This window comes from Poeciliopsis prolifica, unplaced genomic scaffold (assembly GCF_027474105.1).
Source record: "Poeciliopsis prolifica strain line A6 unplaced genomic scaffold, Auburn_PproV2 SCAFFOLD030, whole genome shotgun sequence".
Lineage (NCBI taxonomy): Eukaryota > Metazoa > Chordata > Actinopteri > Cyprinodontiformes > Poeciliidae > Poeciliopsis > Poeciliopsis prolifica.
Window position 1 is genome coordinate 4,673,634 of NW_026562405.1, and position 16,112 is coordinate 4,689,745.

Below are 16,112 nucleotides of genomic sequence, written 5' to 3' on the forward strand. Positions count from 1 at the left end.
TAATATTTCAAGTGGTGATTTAATTCATTAAGGATAAATAATTGTTCCAACCAACTTGAGGAAATGATAATTACTCCCTGAACCCGACTCTCGGTGCCGTCAAGGACAATAAAAAACTTGAACAGAAACCAGGAATAGTAATGAAATGAGCATCAAAAATAATGTTTAAATTTAAACTTATATTTTACAAAAATAAATAAAAAAGACTGAAAAACCGAAAACAACAATTACAATGAAAAATTCATGGAATTGCTTTACTGAGGTCCCCACAGCGCCACCTAGTGGCCTCCGCTTTGAAAAACAAAGAAGTCCTCAATGTTCCTGGTCCAGAACCAGAGAGACTCGGCTTCTGACCCACCCAGTGGTTCTGTAACACCCTCAGTTGTCGCCTTTATGAACCGGCCGGCACAAGGTCCAGTGATGCTCCACCGTGTTCTCGTTGGCCCGTTCGCTCATGTGAAGAACCCGCGTGTTTCTGATGGCGAAGCCCTGCAACACAGCAGCCCGTCAGCCACAGGTTTGATCTACGGAGACTGAGGACGGCGGTTCTGACGGACGTACGGCTTTGGAGATGAACTCCAGCAGGTTGACCCGCAGGCTGACCTCCTGCTGGTAGTCACACGGTCCAAACGTGAAGGAAACCTGGAAGTCTCTGCTGTCCATCATGTGTTTGGTCCACTTGGTGAAGCTGCTGGAGACGGATTCCAGCACCGACTGGACCTGGAGAACCAACGCAACATCTGCTTATTTCTCCTTCCAAAGAGCTATTGAAGGAAAATCGCTGTGGAACCATGAGATCCAAACCCAACAATCAAAACTTTCCTCTGAAAACAGTTCTGGACCGAAAACAGCAAAGGTCAGCTGGAAAGCACTGACCTCTGCTGGTGTAAAAACGCCATATTGGAAGATCAAACCAATGGCAACACAGAGTCACCTTCTTTCATCAAGACATAAAAGCAGAAAGAACGTCACAGTAACCTTAACCCGACGTTGTGACCAGAGTCTGCAGCAGTCATGTCGGTCTTGGAGCAGAGACTTTGCATGGTCTAGGGTTTAAATCCGTTTCCATGGTAACAGCTTTCCTCAACAGGTCTGCATTTCTGCCGGCGCATCCTGACATCAAGCTGAGCGGACGGACGCGCTCAGCGGTGCAGGAGGCGAAGCAGAACCAACAAGAGTTTGAATTAATAACGATATTCATCAATGTGCCTCAGAGCCGCGGCGCTCAACCCTTCAGTGAGTTTTAATTTAATTTGTCACATTTGAAATATTTAAAGCTATCAGCGCGTTGATATTAATGCTCATGCTGAATGAATCCTTTGGGTTGCCAAGCAGGGGCGCATCCAGCAGGTTTCTAAGGAGGGCTGAATGGGGGCCAGTGAAGGTCTTTTAATAAAAAACCCAGGCAGAAAATTGGAGAAAAGATTTGACATAAATTCATAAAACACATGACTAATTCTGACCAGTTTAAGCTATTTTTATTCTGTCTTAAGTTATTTATTAAAAGAAACACATGATATTTTTTCATGACAGTGAGTTTTTTTCCCTCAGCTGAAGGCAAAAGGATTTGGATCTTCTGGAAACATCTTGGTCAGTTAAAGAACCGCAGGTAAAGACAATAAAAAGTAAAATCAATAGCTCAATAATAATTATAACAATAGAGACGTGAGAGTGGAGGTGAGGAACCTTAGTGGTGATGGTGAGCTGGGTGATGATGACTGCCACCGGGTTGGAGTACTTGGACAGCTTCCTGGTGCTGGACAGCTCCACCACTTCCTCGTAGGTGTCGGTCGGGTACGGCAGCAGCGGCCTGGGGTCTCCCAGGCACTGGATCAGGGGCTCGATCTGGTAGAAGTCCGCCTCTTTACGGAGCAGCGCCATCTCCTTGAAGCCGCAGGGCAACGTCAGCTCCGATGAGCGCAAGAAGTTTAGGATGTAGCTGAAACGAGACGGAGAGCGGGTCAGACCCGGTTATGCTGGTTCTGCCCTGCAGCTGGGTCAGCCCTGTGTTAGACCGGGTGAGCCGTCAACTTTCAGTCCCAATCCCTTCACACTGGCTCTGGAACCTTTCATTGGTTCTGGTACTTTCCATGGTTTCTGGAAACGCCCAGTGATTCTGGTATCTCTTACTGGTTCTTGTGCTATTCACTGGTTCTGGTACCTTTCACTGGTAGTGGAAGCTTTCACTGGTTCTCTGTGGTTCTGGTTTTGGTTCTGTTACCGCTCACCGGTTCTGGCCCGGTAGAAATGTAGCTGCTTTAGACTTTATCACATCTATAGTTAATAATCGGGTCTTTTCTGACTTTCTAAACTAGCGAATGAGACCGAGGCTGTCAGAGGTCCATCGCGTTGTTCTGTGAGCTCACCGGAACAACGGGCCGTCCCGGTCGATGAAGTAGTTCCCGCGGGAATCTTTGACCATCGGCAGATCTCCTCTAAACATGGCGCCCAGCAGGGAGTCGGGATAGCGCCTCAGCGTGGACAGTGACGTGCTGTAAACGCAACCGCCAACGTTCAGACTCAGTGGCTCCCCCATCTGGACACAGGAGGAACAGCAAGCAAGATGTTTAGATGTACTTTGTCTCCATCTACTAAAATGGAGTTTGAATCGAGACACTAACTGTATATGACACAGATTTTATAACAAAAAATGGACTCTCTCTATTAATTTTATCTTCTTAAGGTACATTAACAAAAAAAAAAACAACAACATCGAGAAGTGGAAAGTTTATCCAAAAGGTTTTGAACGGTAATTTGTCATCTTGTCATCTATGTACCAGCTCCCTTCTCTCAATTCAATATTTGAGATTAATCAATAAAATATATTTCAAATTTGCTATTCAACTCTGAATGACCAAAAGGTGATTTAGCTGTTTCTTCCTTTCTATTTCGCCTTGTTCTCCTCATTACACCAACCTGCCGATTCTCTCTTCTTCTCGCTGTTTCTGCCATCTTACCTTTTGTTTCATATCAACTATATTTTTCTAAAAACTAGTAAACACACTGTAAAAACTAATTAAAACTAACTTCATAGACAACATCAGATAAAACTAAACAATAATGAAACACCATAAACTATGATCATGCTCAACAGCAAAGCCCAGATTATTGGTACAGAACCGCTGTACTGGACGGGTCAAGTGGACACACACACCATGTGACCCAGGTCTCCATTCTCCATCTGCCGCCAGCCGCCACCAGCTCCCTCCTCGGTTCACAGCGCCAACAACATCATCATTCCCCAGTTTCCACCTGCAACGGGAAGCAGAACGTCTTGAGAGACGGTTGCCATGGTAACAGGCTGCAGGCGGATCCACCCTGATTGGAGAAGGAGAACCCCAGCTGGCGAGTCCCTGATTGGGCCACAGATGTCTGTCGGTTGGTGAGGAAGAGGAGGGAGACTTCATCTGATGAAACCAGGAGAACCAGCAGGTCTCCGGCATCAGAGCAGCCGACACCAGCCAAGGGTCAAGGGTCAAAAACAGGATTTAGTTCATTACAAACTCTAAAACATGCAGCAGAACCAGAGATAACCAGTCCCAAAATACATCATTCATTCATTCATTTATTCATTGATGGATGGATGGATGGATGGATGGATGGATGGATGGATGGATGGATGGATGGATGGATGGATGGATGGCGACAATGAATGGATGGATGGATGGATGGCTACAATGGATGGATGAATGAATGGCTACAATGAATGGATGGATGGATGGATGGCTACAATGGATGGATGGATGGATGGATGGATGGCTACAATGGATGGATGGATGGATAGATGGATGGATGGATGGATGGATGGATGGATGGATGGATGGATGGATGGATGGATGATGGATGGATGGATGGATGGATGGCGACAATGAATGAATGGGTGGGTGGCGACAATGGATGGATGAATGAATGGCTACAATGAATGGATGGATGGATGGATGGATGGATGGCTACAATGGATGGATGGATGGATGGATGGATGGCGACAATGAATGGATGGATGGATGGATGGCTACAATGGATGGATGAATGAATGGCTACAATGAATGGATGGATGGATGGATGGCTACAATGGATGGATGGATGGATGGATGGATGGCTACAATGGATGGATGGATGGATAGATGGATGGATGGATGGATGGATGGATGGATGGATGGATGGATGGATGGATGGATGGATGGATGGCGACAATGAATGAATGGGTGGGTGGCGACAATGGATGGATGAATGAATGGCTACAATGAATGGATGGATGGATGGATGGATGGCTACAATGGATGGATGGATGGATGGATGGATGGATGGCTACAATGGATGGATGGATGCGACAATGAATGAATGGGTGGGTGGCGACAATGGATGGATGGATGGCTACAATGGATGGACGGATGGATGGATGGATTGATGGATGGATGGCTACAATGGCTGGATGGATGGATGTATAGATGGATGGATGGCTATAATGGCTGGATGGATGGATAGATGATGGATGGATGGCTACAATGGATGGATGTATGGCTACAATGGATGGATGGATGGATAGATGGATGGATGGCTACAATAAATGGATGAATGGCTACAATGGATGGATGAATGGCTACAATAAATCGATGGATGGATGGCTACAATAGATGGATGGATGGCTACAATGGATGGATGGATGTTTGAATGCTGCACGTCAAAACATAACCTGTTGGTTCTCTGTTGCGAAATCCCATTAATATTGTTGCCTTTTAGATTGTACTGACCCTTCTGGGCCACCGTAAGAAATACAGACGAATTAAATCATCCGCACAGACTGATCCCTTCTGGAGGTGTTTAAAGGTTTCTGTAAATATGAAGCTCTAACTATAAGTTTCTGACACTTAAGGAGAACAAAAAGCGTTAATTTTAAGATAATAAAAATAATAAAATTTAATTATTCTTCTTCCTCGACTTCGCCTCTTTTTCTTTAGTGTCCTTAAATGTTATAACTTGTATCCTCTTCGGTAGAATCAATGAAATGAAGCAGAGAGCGAACAGTTAGCAGCTCTTAGCAGGTTAAACATCGATTCAAAATTAAGCTTTTAAAAATTAATAAAAATTCTGTCGGGTCCTACCTGAAGCATCCAGTTAACTGCCAGCCTGCCAAACAGCTAAAAGCTGATGGCACACAGATTTGTTTACATCCTATTTTACCCTGCGGACGCCACTTCCGGCAAGACTCGCCAAAATAAAACCTACAAAGTAATACCCATGTCTATGGGTTGAACTGCCACTGGAAACAAACAAATTCAGACATTAAACAAATTCTTATTACAAATAATAACTACCATTAACAACAACAATAATAATAAAAACTATTATTATTATTATTATTATTATTATTATTATTATTATTGTCAATAATAATAATAATAATAATAATAATAATAATAATAATAATAATAATATATTATTACTATATTATTAGCACAACATAAAAATGTGCTAGAAAATGCCACGTAGTGCCTAGAAAAAACATAATGTTTCCCATTTAATAGCAAAGCCAGTTTGTCTTCAGAAGACCTGCTGTTCTGGCCTCCCGCCGCGCGGGGGCGCCTGCTGCAGTGAGTGGAAGCGGATGAGGTTTTGTTTATCTGAGTTTACTTCCTGTTTCTGCAGCTCGTCGCGGTAAAACGTTTCTATCTTCTACATCGTCCCATTCTGCAGAACTCTGGGCTAAGTTCTGGTACTGACCCACTTCTCTGGAGCTCCAGGTAGCCGCTAGCTCCGAACCGGAGAACGCCCTCAGCCATGGAGTCTGAGAACCCAGGAGTAGCAGACGGAACAGAACCTGCAGTTGAATCCAACGAGCATGATTACGCACACACAGCGGACACAACCGAACCGGAGGCAGACGGAACGCTACAGCCTTCCGAACCCCCGCAGCTGGAGCTCCCAGAACCCGTCCTCGGTGCAGAAGTGGACTGCCCCGGAGGCACCGAACCGAACCCTCCCACCGAGGACGAGCCCGCTGTGAGCTGTGTGCCGCGCGGCGGTTCGCGGCGGTCCAAACGGCCGGAGGAACGGAACTGCTGCTGCTGCAGGCTGCTGTTCCAGCGGCAGGGCCGCTCCCTGAACCGCAGGGCCGTGTTCACCTTCACGACCCCGGACACCGTCCGCTGGGTCTTCCCGGACTCCGAGGTCCACGAAAAGTCCTACCTGTGTGAAACCTGCGCCCAGATCATCCGAACCAAGGGCAAGCGCAAACAGAGCGGGAAGCGCTCGCTGTGGGTCAAGCCGCCCGAGGTCAGGAAGGTACGTATAGAACCGGTACCAGCAGTCAGGGAGGTTCAGCAGCGGTCAACCCTAACCCAGAAGGAAAGAGACGTATAGAACCGGTACCAGGAGACCGGCCAGGTTGATGGAGATGGAGACATTGGATTTCTAATTGGGGTATTATTACCACCGTAAAACGCAAGAAAATAAAGTATCTGCGTTTTATCAATCAAACTTTTATAATCATTGCAACTTTGTAAAATGAGAGACTTTCAGCAGCCAAATAAAACTGTTGCCTTCTCCACAGCAGTTCTTAAAGTAAAATAAAGTCGATATTTTTTTAGCTTTATATTATGTTGAAACATACCTGGAGTTTTGTCTTGATTTTTCGATTCATATTTGCTAAATCCTTTAATCTCCATGGCAACCTTTCAGCTGTAAAATGCCTGGTTGGACCTTTGCTCAGTCTTAAAGGACCAAGCTCCTCGTTTGATCTTCAATTTTAAAGTTTCCGCCTCACAGAGCACTAATCCACTTAGCTCCTTCAGACTAGCTAGCAGCAATTAGCACTTCTCAAAAATCTATAGATTTATGATGAACTCCATCCTTTACAAAAAAGCACATGTTCATCCCAATCAATATTTTCACCAGTCCTTTTTGAGGGTGTACATAATACAAAACAATCATTGAAAGGTGCTAAGAAAACAGCAACAAATTTTCCTAAGTATAAACTAAATAAAACTGTCAAAAATGGAGCATAACATTCAGCATGAGCATAACTTTATAAATAAATCAATACATCAAATTAAATAACAAATAATCAATAGTCAGTGCACCCTTGAGGCCCTCAGATTGACCTCCACGTCTCCAGCAGCTGTAGTTTATTCTCCCTTCAGTCTGATCGATGAACCTCCAGGTGTTTGCTGGTTCAGCGGATTTGGATCTGTTTGCAGGAGAAGGTGTCGGCGACGCCGGGCCGCAGAATGGGCAAGAAGAGCAAAGCGGCGCTGCTGGTCAGTAAGTCCAGCTACAAGGCGGCGCTGCAGATGCTCTGGTCGTCCAAAGGCGCCCGGAAACCCATGCTGGAGTTCTGGAACAAGCAGCTGCGGACCGAAGTGAGTCTCCGGGTCTGGGCCGTCCATCGGTGATAATATTTTATGGTCCAAATTGCCACATTTATGCATTTCCTACTGAACTGCATGGAAGTAGTTTGGGGTCAGGCATTGCAGTACTGCGCCTCACCATTGGTGGCGCTAATTCACTAAAAGTACAGTTTTCTTTATGTCGCTAGTATGCTAAAGTTAACTAAGCTGAACAAAATGATGAAAACTAAAATTAGAAAAACACTTTTAACTGAAATAAATAAAAACAGTAATGAAAGATGAAAAACTATAACTGGAACTACCTAAAACATACTTAAATTATATTGTTCGCTTTTGTGTTTATGAATCTATTAATTAGTCTTTTGATCTGATGTTTAGAAAACATCATGGGCCAAAAATGTTAAGAAACTGTGTCAAAACATTAGGGTTCCCCTGAGGCCCTCAGATTAATCTCTAATTTTTATCAGGGTTGTAGTTTAGTGACTTTTATCACTAAACTTCAACCTTCTGTACAATAAAACTATAAACCCTGACAATAAAAACATTCTTTAAACATCATTACTTGGAATTTATCGTGTCAACGACAAATCAAAAGAAATGTATCACGATAAATAATAAACGATATGATAACTGTGGATTTGTACCTCATTGTGTCTCTGCAGATGAAGGTTCTGGCCCGGCGGACGGACAGTCCCTTCCAGCAGAAGGTGTCGAACAGGAAGCCGCTGTCCTCCTTCCCGTGGCGGCACTGCCTGAACTGGGCCCAGCAGAACGCTCCTCTGGTCACCACCTGTCTGCGCGCCATGTTCCCCGACATCAACACACTGTACCGGAGCAGCCAGTGAGTCCTGCCACCCGACCCGACCTGGTCCAGTTCGCAGTTCTGGTTCTGAGCACTTGTTTCCTGTCTGTTTAGCAGCCAGCTGACGGAGGATCAGGCCATCACGCTGCTGGAGCGCCGCGCTGTGGTGGCGCTCGCCATCCCGCTTTTCACCAGGAACATCTGGAGGAACAACTTCCTGCAGGCGGCGCTGGGGGCGGAGCTCCGGCTGCAGGGCTGCACCGGCTCCGTCCTGGACGCGCTCAACACCATGGGCCTGTGCCAGAACAAGGACACGGTCCGGTTGCTGGTGCACCGGCTGTGCAACGGCAAAGACATGGTGAGTTTGGGCCGGACCGGAAACAAGATTAACTAAAACTAATGAAATAATGAAAATTGAAACTGAGAAAACATTTTTGTTAACTGAAATGAATAAAAACATGGTTTATATTTGCTGAAACTGTTACCATGTTGTGAGTTTATGAGAAATGCTCTCGACCAAAATCAACCAATCAGAGCCAGGAGGTGGGTTTTTGCGCTGGCAATCCCTCTCATGTATTCTGCTAACAGCACAGAAAAAACTTATGGCTATAAGAAAACTGTCTATAATAACTGCTAATGTAAATGATAACTTGCTTCAGCATTTACAACAAGGTCTATTAACTGCAGCTAGCAGGTTGTGATTGACAGCGCTAAGGTCCGCCTCCTGCCTCAGGTTGGTTGTTTCCAGTTGGTGCTCAGAACGTTTGTTTTTCAAAGATTATCTGTTTCATACTAAACTGTCCCGACATTGTGACATTTTTAACAATTAAGTAAAAAAATGTATTTTTGATCAGAGTTACAAACTGCAGCTTTATGATGCTATCTTTTAGCTGAAACCAGTGAAATCAAACTGGAGCTCAAGTTTGAATGACTTGAGCTACAGTAAGAAAAATCTTGAGGTGGTGATCAATCAAATCAATAATCTTTTATTTATCACAAAGAGAAATTAAATATTGTAACTCAGATCCTCTAGTCGTTTTAGATGCTGATGCTCCAGTAGCAGTCAGTCTTGCAACGAATCTAAGCAGGCCTCTGACTGAAAACTGTCTGACTGGGTAATTGTAGTAAGTTATGGAAAAAAAACTTGTAGCTTGCAACCAAAGCCAAAAATTTATTCATTAATGTTCAGATAAAAATAATAAAGCGTTCAAACCTTGAAGCAGAGGTTGCAGAGGTGAAAGGTCAGATTCCTTCCTCAAGATCAGCTCATTGTTTTTGTAGTTCCTCTTTTGGCCACATGGGGCGCCGTTCTGCCTGGTAACTGAGTTTTTCTCTGAAACAGGACGGGGATCCGGGTCTGATCCTCAAACACGATCAGCTCCAGGATGAATTGGAGGAAGAGACGACAGACGAGGAAGAGGAGCAGGAGGAGGAGGATGACGAAGATGAGGAAGAGGAGGAGGAGATGGTGATGGCAGTGGAAGAGGAAGTGGAGCAGGAAGAAGTTCAGGATGGACTGCAAGAGGAAGAGGAGGATGTGGCTGTGATGGAGAAAGAGGAGCGGAGGAGGAGGAAGAGGGCGAGGAAGATGAGGAGGGAGAAGAGGAAGGAGCGGCGGGGGGAGCGTAAGGAGAGAGAGGAGGAAGACGAGGAGGAGGATGAAGAGGAGCTGGAGCAGAAGAAGAAGAAGGTGGTGGTGGTCAGGCTGGGTCTGCTGAAGGGAACCTCAGAGGTGGGACGATCCGACCTATCAGCTCCCTAGCACATGCTAAGCCCCGCCCATAAACCCAACCCAGAGGTGCAGAGGCCCCGCCCACTTAGTGATGAGAGGGATTCTGGGAACTGTAGTCCAGCAGCTGGAGGGAAAACTGAGAGGGGCCCTGATGATGATGATGGTCTCCTTCCTCCACCTGCAGAAGCCTCTGGTCTTTCCTGAGGTCAGAGGTCAGCTGGTGAATGTTTACAGTTCTAACATCTGTATCTTGTTATGAGGACAATAAAGTGATGCGTGTTGACCTGAAGCTTTTTATTGGCTCCTCAACACAAAGGTGAAAAGTCAAGATTCACTAGCCTCATCCACCAGTGGGACCAACTTCAGCCTGACAGGGGTTCAGGAAGGTCAAAGGTCAGGTTCAACCCCATTCTTTCAGTCTGAATGAATAAATGCGGGAAATGACTTTAAGTCCTTCCTTCCTTCTGATGTTTCCTAGTCTCCTTCCTCCAGATGTTTTCTTCATCTTTCTTCCTTCTGATGTTCCCTAGTCGTCTTCCTTTCTTATCCTTGTGTTCTACCTTCTGTATCTCCTTGTTTCCTAAGCTCCTTACACATCCTCCTTTCCTTCCTTGTGTCCTATAGCCTGCCTCTTAACTCTGTACTTTTCCTTCCTGTTTAAAACTGTCTGCTGAGGAAATAATTTTCCATAAATTCACCATGATTTTTCATGTCTGCTGGTTCCGACTCTTCATTCCGGTCGCTTTGGGGCGGCGCTCCTGAACTCCCGGGATCAGAACGCTTGAATATCCTTATTTTAATTAAAATTTATTCACTAAAGTATTTTTGCTTCTGAAAAGAGAAATAAAATGAAACTCACCAAAATTGATTGAAATTTTAGTATTCTTTGGAATTGAAAAAGGATGTGGCCAAATGGCTCTACAACTCCACATCAAATCAACATGATTTTGTGTCAGATGATTAGACATAGATGACCTTTGGTGACCAATACATTGTTTTCATGTGTTATCACACTTCTGTGAACTTTGCAGCTGACAGCCATCTTGGTAGGTAGCCATTGTAAAGTGTCATAATTGATATGTTGTTCCCATGACAAAGCCAGAAGCTTAGAACTAGATTTGACCTCATTCCTTAGGTCTAAACAATGTAAGTACATTAAAACTATTAGTTGACCATTTTTGAGACCTCTACCCATCTGTGTAACACTAAGATAAGCATTTGTGATATTTACTTACTGCTGAACTAGCAACATTAGCTTAGTCAATGTAGCTTTTATCTACTAGCTTAGACAGACATGTAGCCTAGTGTATGATGCTACATGTACTTTCTCTGTCAGCCACCAGAACCTTATTATTCACAAAGAGTTTATACACCCTTTACAAACAGAACCAACCAGAACCAGTTCTGTTCTGAATAACAGAGTGGGAAAAAAATCAGAACCAGCAGGATTTTATTGTGTAACAGCTACAGAAACATCCAATCAGCTGCTGCAGCTACGATAAATATCACCAGCTTCCAGCAGCACTTTCCTGTGGGCCAACGCAGCCAGAGGTCAAAGGTCAGGGTGCGAGATGGTAGAGCTGGACAATTGAGATGTTGGAACAAAGTTCTTGGAACTTGGAAATCTTTATAACTTGTTTTAAATAGAAATCTGATTAGCTCTGCAGTCTGGTCCCAAACAGAGAGAGGCTTTTATTCTGAAGGGGAGGAAGTGGAAGGCGGAGTCTTCGAGTCTGTGGTTGGAACGATCCAATCAGGAGGGAAGATTTCAGACATTGAGCGTCTTCTTAACGGAGAAGATGATGTCTTTGACCTGCGGCAGGCTGTTCTCCTCCAGGATCTTGGCGTAAGGCATGGGGATGTCCACGCCCGTTACCCTGGTAACCGGGGCGTCCAGGAAGTTGAAGGCAGGGCCTGAAGAAGACAACAGGGGGGCAAAGGTTAGAGAGGACGACAGGTCCCGACTGGACTGGTTCCTGTGAGATAAATTGGGAGGAGACCAGATAACTGAACTGGGAGCTTGAAGTCCTGTTTGTATTTTACTTATTTCATTTCTTGAATTAAAGAATTTTTCTTTCACAAATTACATTAAGAGCTTGAGAAAAGCCAAAAAACACAACAACTGTTGTGAATGCTAAGCCTCGTAGCTAGCACAGCCACCAATGACGGCAGCTGAACGGTTTTCCAGTAACTTGTTTTTCCACCATTAGCAGGAAAAACAAGTTACATGAGGATGATTGACAGTACTAAAGCCCTCCTCCTGGCTCTGATTGGTTGTTTTTGGTACATTTCTCCAGACAGTTATTGCAGCTCAGGGAGGAAGTGGAGGAGATGAATTTTTTTTCAGTTTTAACAAATATGTAAAAAATATATTGTGGTTGTGGATCATTTTATTTTGTAACAACAGGTCAAAGGTCACCAGGCTGGTCTGGTTCAGCCTAAAGATTCAGGAATCTGGCTCCATTTCTAAACCTTAAAAACGTCTCAGCTCAGTTGTTTCTTGTCACCTTCCATGATGCGAGCACAGATCTCGGCTCCAACGCCGAACTGCGGCCAGCCGCCCTCCACCGTCACCAGATGGTTGGTCTTCATCACGCTGCCCTCGATGCACTCCACGTCCATGGGCCGGATGGTCCGCAGGTTGATCACCTGGAAACCATCAGTTGCTAAAGGGCCAGCTATCCCAGAACCCCACCGGGCCAGAACCAACGGACGGCTCTCACCTCGCAGTCGACTCCCTCCTTGGCGAGGACGGCAGCGGCGTCCAGGCAATGGCCGACGAAGCGAGAGTGGGAAACTAGCGTGATGTGGCTCCCTGAAGAGAGACGAAGAGGAGAAAACGTTCAGCTCAGGAGATTCCTTCTGCTCTGAGGTTTTAATCCGCTGGATCGTAAATGAAGAACTGGGTTTGAACCCAACCACTGAACAAAACAGAGACTCACCACCCAACTTTGACCTACTATCCGTCCTTAAACAAGTTGGGATAGGTCTATGTGCTATAAAATATGTTAATTTTTGCACAAAATATTTTTAGATTATGAAATTTCAGTCTGCTCAGTATTTTGAGCTGTTTTAGGACATCCTCTCACTTTAAAACGAAACCAGCTGCTGGGCACACCTCCTTCCCAACTCAACATTTACATTCCCACAGGAAATGGCTGCAAACAAATATGCAATTATACAATCATACATCATTGAAAAGCATTAGTAGAGCCTCCGGCATAACAAACAGGAATGGAGCAAGTGACACTTGTCTTTGCTGTTGTACACCGCATACAGCGGAATAACTAGCTGACCAAACATGCTGGATTTCTTCTTGGGATGCTGGGTGAAGGGTTAAACTCAGCTGGGGTTGCTAGGTAACAGTGTAGTGCCCTCTGAAAGTGACTTTACCATCAGGAGGTTTTTGAAACAGTTCATTCCAGATTTTTCCACATGCAAGTTAAAGTCGTTAAAGAAATGAGAGGTTAGATGAACGAAGCCTTTTCACTGGAAGGTTGACCTGCGATGTGACCTTCACTGACCTTGCCGCTCCACTTTGGCCTTTCCGATGGGAATCGTAAAGTCTTTGGACTGCGACTCGTCGGACATCTCGAAGGGAACGCCGTACAACAGCTCGTTCTCCAGGAACACGACTGCAGGCGAAGCAAACACGAGTTAAACATTTTTTCAGACCAGAGCAACGATCAGATCAATGAGAGCAGAGGATTAAATCTATCAGACCAGAACAACAGATCAGATCGATCAAAGCAATGGATCACATCAATCAGACCAGACGAGTCGATCTACGGAGTGGAGACCCCCCCTCTTGCCCTGCCCAGAGCCGCCCATACTGATCCTAACTCAACCTGGTCATGGTGGGTCGGCTTCAACCCACTGATCAGAACCCGGATCTACTGACCTGGAAGAAGATTTCTGGATTTTATTGTCTAAAAAGATTTCTGCTGGACTGGAGAACCTTACTGATACCATCATCATCTTCATCAACACTATCATCATCACCACTACCGTCTTGGCGGCGTCTCACCTGGGTTGTCGTCTCTGATGGCAGTCTTCAGGAGGCCTTTGGCGTCTTCGGCGCTCCAGGGACTGACGACCTTCAGGCCGGGGCAGTGGGCATACCTGCAGAGAGACATTCAGGTGAGATCAGCGCCCGACCCGACCGGATCCGACCTACAGAGCCCCCTTAGGCCCACCAGGCAGCGAAGCACTGCGAGTGCTGGGCGGCGACGCCGGCCGAGGCGCCGTTGGGCCCCCGGAAGACGATGGGCACCGGCTGCAGCCCGGCGGACATGTAGTAGGTCTTGGCGGCGGAGTTGATGACCTGGTCAATGGCTTGCATGGAGAAGTTAAAGGTCATAAACTCACAGATGGGCCTGAGGCCAGCCTAGAGGTGGAAAGCAGCCCGTCAGAACCATGTCAGAACCAACATGGCGGCAGCGGCCAGACTCACCATGGCGGCTCCGACAGCGATGCCAGCGAATCCCATCTGTGGCAGAGACACAGCATGAGCCGGTGGGCGGGGCTTACACTGAGCACGTTCAGTGAGCACTGATGACTCACCTCTGAGATCGGAGTGTCGATGATCCGCTTGTCGCCATATTTCTTCCACAGACCTCTGCTGACCTGCAGACAAACCAGAACCGCCTTACACACCCTGAGCCCAGAAATGGTTCTGATGAATTCACTGCAACTTCTGATGGATGATGGAGCAATAGATAAAAAAAACTAAATAAATTAAAAATATATCAATAAACTTCAGTAATAAACAGGAGATGCAAATTAAATTTAAAAATATATGAATACATTCCTGACAAATTAAGATAAAGAAAATGATGCAAAAATAAATTTAACAAGCTCAGAGTTGTGACCCGGCCTTACTATTCTGACCAGATGGGCTCTCACCTTGTAGGCGCCGTCGTACTGGGCCACTTCCTCTCCCAGCAGGAAGACGCGCTCGTCGCGCTCCAGCTCCTCGTCCATCGCCTGGTTGAGCGCATCACGGACCGTAACCTGCCAGGAGACCACAGCGTTCCCGACCAATCAGAGATCAGCTCTTTGCGTTTTGATCCTCTGCGGATCTTAATGAGGAGATATTCTCTGTAAAATGGACAGTTCTGCCAGCAGCAGGTCCTGCTCTGTCTGCTTAAAACAAGTTTGTAGAAGCAGCCAATCACAACCGAGCATCACATTAGTAATAATATTTAATAATGAAATAGTAAAATGAGCAGCATGGAGAGGCCATGACATTGAATCACAATAATATTGAGGCTGTAAATAAAGCAATCAGACATGTTGATGTTGTGTGAAATGTAATTTTATTTTCATTTGAATGACTCACTTTTCTTAATCCAGTCCAGACTCAATAATCAGTTTATTTCTGTCAACCAAATAATCAATGAAACATGAAAAACGTTACATACGTAATTTTAAATTTAGATATCAAAAATATCAACATAAAGATTAAATTGTGAAAATGGCAAATGTAGCATTTTATTATTGAGCTCGATTGATTGTCATCGGTTATCAATTTTAACAGAAAAAGGTAAATCATAATGAGAGTTTGTTAATAATTTGCCCCAAGCAACAATCACGCTTTAATGCTCACTGCTGCGTACAGGACTAAAAAAATTAATATTGAATGTTTCTGGATTTCAAACAAACTTACATAAATAATCCACAGTATACAGCAGTTATTTATTGTAAGCAAGGTGTTTTCCTTCATGGCAGCTTATTAAAACTGATTTATAAAGTGGGTTAAAGATTATTTAACTAATTATTTCTATTAATTTTACTTACATAAACTGTTTTCAGTGAAACATCTGTGAAAAATAAAACATTTAGTTTCCATATTTTCCGCAAACAGCTCCTGCATTTTTAAATAATTAATGTCAGAAGATGATTTACGAATTGTTTCTCACCCTCTGCTTCATGTTGCGATATTAATTTTATTGTTAAACTAATTTTGAACCGAGTCCGTCCGGTGCTAGCTGCTAACAGACTGACCTGAACAGCGGCCGGGGAGCTGCTGTGGATCCCCCGCCGAACCGCCACCAGCACGGCCCGCTGCGGGAAGACAGGAGCCGTTAGACACCCCAAAGGTCACCGGGAAACAGCTTCAACATCACTGAGAATCTCCCTACCTTTCCGGAGCGAAGAAAACACCTAAGGGACGCCGCCATCTTTGCCCTGTCCTCTGCCGTGAGACAAGGCGGGGTCTCCAATGAGGTCA

General features: G+C 45.0%; 3 protein-coding genes across 5 annotated transcripts; 1 reads left to right on the forward strand and 2 right to left on the reverse strand.

Moving 5' to 3' along the window:
- Window positions 1-5,126, reverse strand: kctd6a (potassium channel tetramerization domain containing 6a). Of its 2 annotated transcripts, XM_055050176.1 has the most exons (6): window positions 5,103-5,126; window positions 3,155-3,252; window positions 2,367-2,536; window positions 1,687-1,939; window positions 562-720; window positions 1-489 (listed from the first exon to the last, which is right to left on the reverse strand). In XM_055050176.1, exons 2-6 carry the CDS (start codon window positions 3,179-3,181, stop codon window positions 379-381), a joined length of 720 nt encoding a protein of 239 aa, XP_054906151.1. In that variant the 5' UTR covers window positions 3,182-3,252; window positions 5,103-5,126; the 3' UTR covers window positions 1-378. The 2 variants fall into 2 exon arrangements, 1 of the variants encoding a protein (XP_054906151.1); XR_008607282.1 differs by lacking the exon at window positions 1-489 and having other exon boundaries at window positions 612-720; window positions 979-1,939.
- Window positions 5,127-5,608: 482 nt separating this feature from the next.
- LOC129372698 (bromo and FHA domain-containing protein DDB_G0267958-like) lies at window positions 5,609-10,592 on the forward strand. Of its 2 annotated transcripts, none has more exons than XM_055050150.1 (5): window positions 5,609-6,282; window positions 7,197-7,358; window positions 8,009-8,187; window positions 8,263-8,506; window positions 9,491-10,592. In XM_055050150.1, the coding sequence occupies exons 1-5, from the start codon at window positions 5,779-5,781 to the stop codon at window positions 9,908-9,910; spliced, it is 1,509 nt and encodes a 502-aa protein (XP_054906125.1). In that variant the 5' UTR covers window positions 5,609-5,778; the 3' UTR covers window positions 9,911-10,592. The 2 variants fall into 2 exon arrangements, with proteins under 2 accessions (XP_054906125.1, XP_054906126.1); XM_055050151.1 differs by having other exon boundaries at window positions 8,266-8,506.
- Window positions 10,593-11,313: 721 nt separating this feature from the next.
- On the reverse strand, window positions 11,314-16,112 carry pdhb (pyruvate dehydrogenase E1 subunit beta). Its single transcript, XM_055050162.1, has 11 exons — window positions 16,024-16,112; window positions 15,887-15,946; window positions 14,786-14,893; window positions 14,444-14,506; window positions 14,334-14,369; window positions 14,077-14,267; window positions 13,908-14,002; window positions 13,405-13,515; window positions 12,604-12,695; window positions 12,388-12,529; window positions 11,314-11,794 (listed from the first exon to the last, which is right to left on the reverse strand). Exons 1-11 carry the CDS (start codon window positions 16,060-16,062, stop codon window positions 11,649-11,651), a joined length of 1,083 nt encoding a protein of 360 aa, XP_054906137.1. The 5' UTR covers window positions 16,063-16,112; the 3' UTR covers window positions 11,314-11,648.

Bases quoted from the DNA above. Each gene is read 5' to 3' on its own strand.
- kctd6a (XM_055050176.1), bottom strand. From the start codon at position 3,181: ATGGAGAATGGAGACCTGGGTCACATG. The intron at 2,537-3,154 runs GTGTGTGTGTCC...TCCTGTGTCCAG, and splicing joins ATGGAGACCTGGGTCACATG to ATGGGGGAGCCACTGAGTCT. The intron at 490-561 runs GTACGTCCGTCA...GCTGTGTTGCAG, and splicing joins TGGAGTTCATCTCCAAAGCC to GGCTTCGCCATCAGAAACAC.
- LOC129372698 (XM_055050150.1), top strand. From the start codon at position 5,779: ATGGAGTCTGAGAACCCAGGAGTAGCAGACGGAACAGAACCTGCAGTT. The intron at 6,283-7,196 runs GTACGTATAGAA...ATCTGTTTGCAG, and splicing joins AGCCGCCCGAGGTCAGGAAG to GAGAAGGTGTCGGCGACGCC. The intron at 8,188-8,262 runs GTGAGTCCTGCC...CTGTCTGTTTAG, and splicing joins ACACTGTACCGGAGCAGCCA to CAGCCAGCTGACGGAGGATC.
- pdhb (XM_055050162.1), bottom strand. From the start codon at position 16,062: ATGGCGGCGTCCCTTAGGTGTTTTCTTCGCTCCGGAAAG. The intron at 14,370-14,443 runs GTGAGTCATCAG...TCTCTGCCACAG, and splicing joins TCGACACTCCGATCTCAGAG to ATGGGATTCGCTGGCATCGC. The intron at 12,530-12,603 runs GTGAGAGCCGTC...GATGGTTTCCAG, and splicing joins AGGAGGGAGTCGACTGCGAG to GTGATCAACCTGCGGACCAT.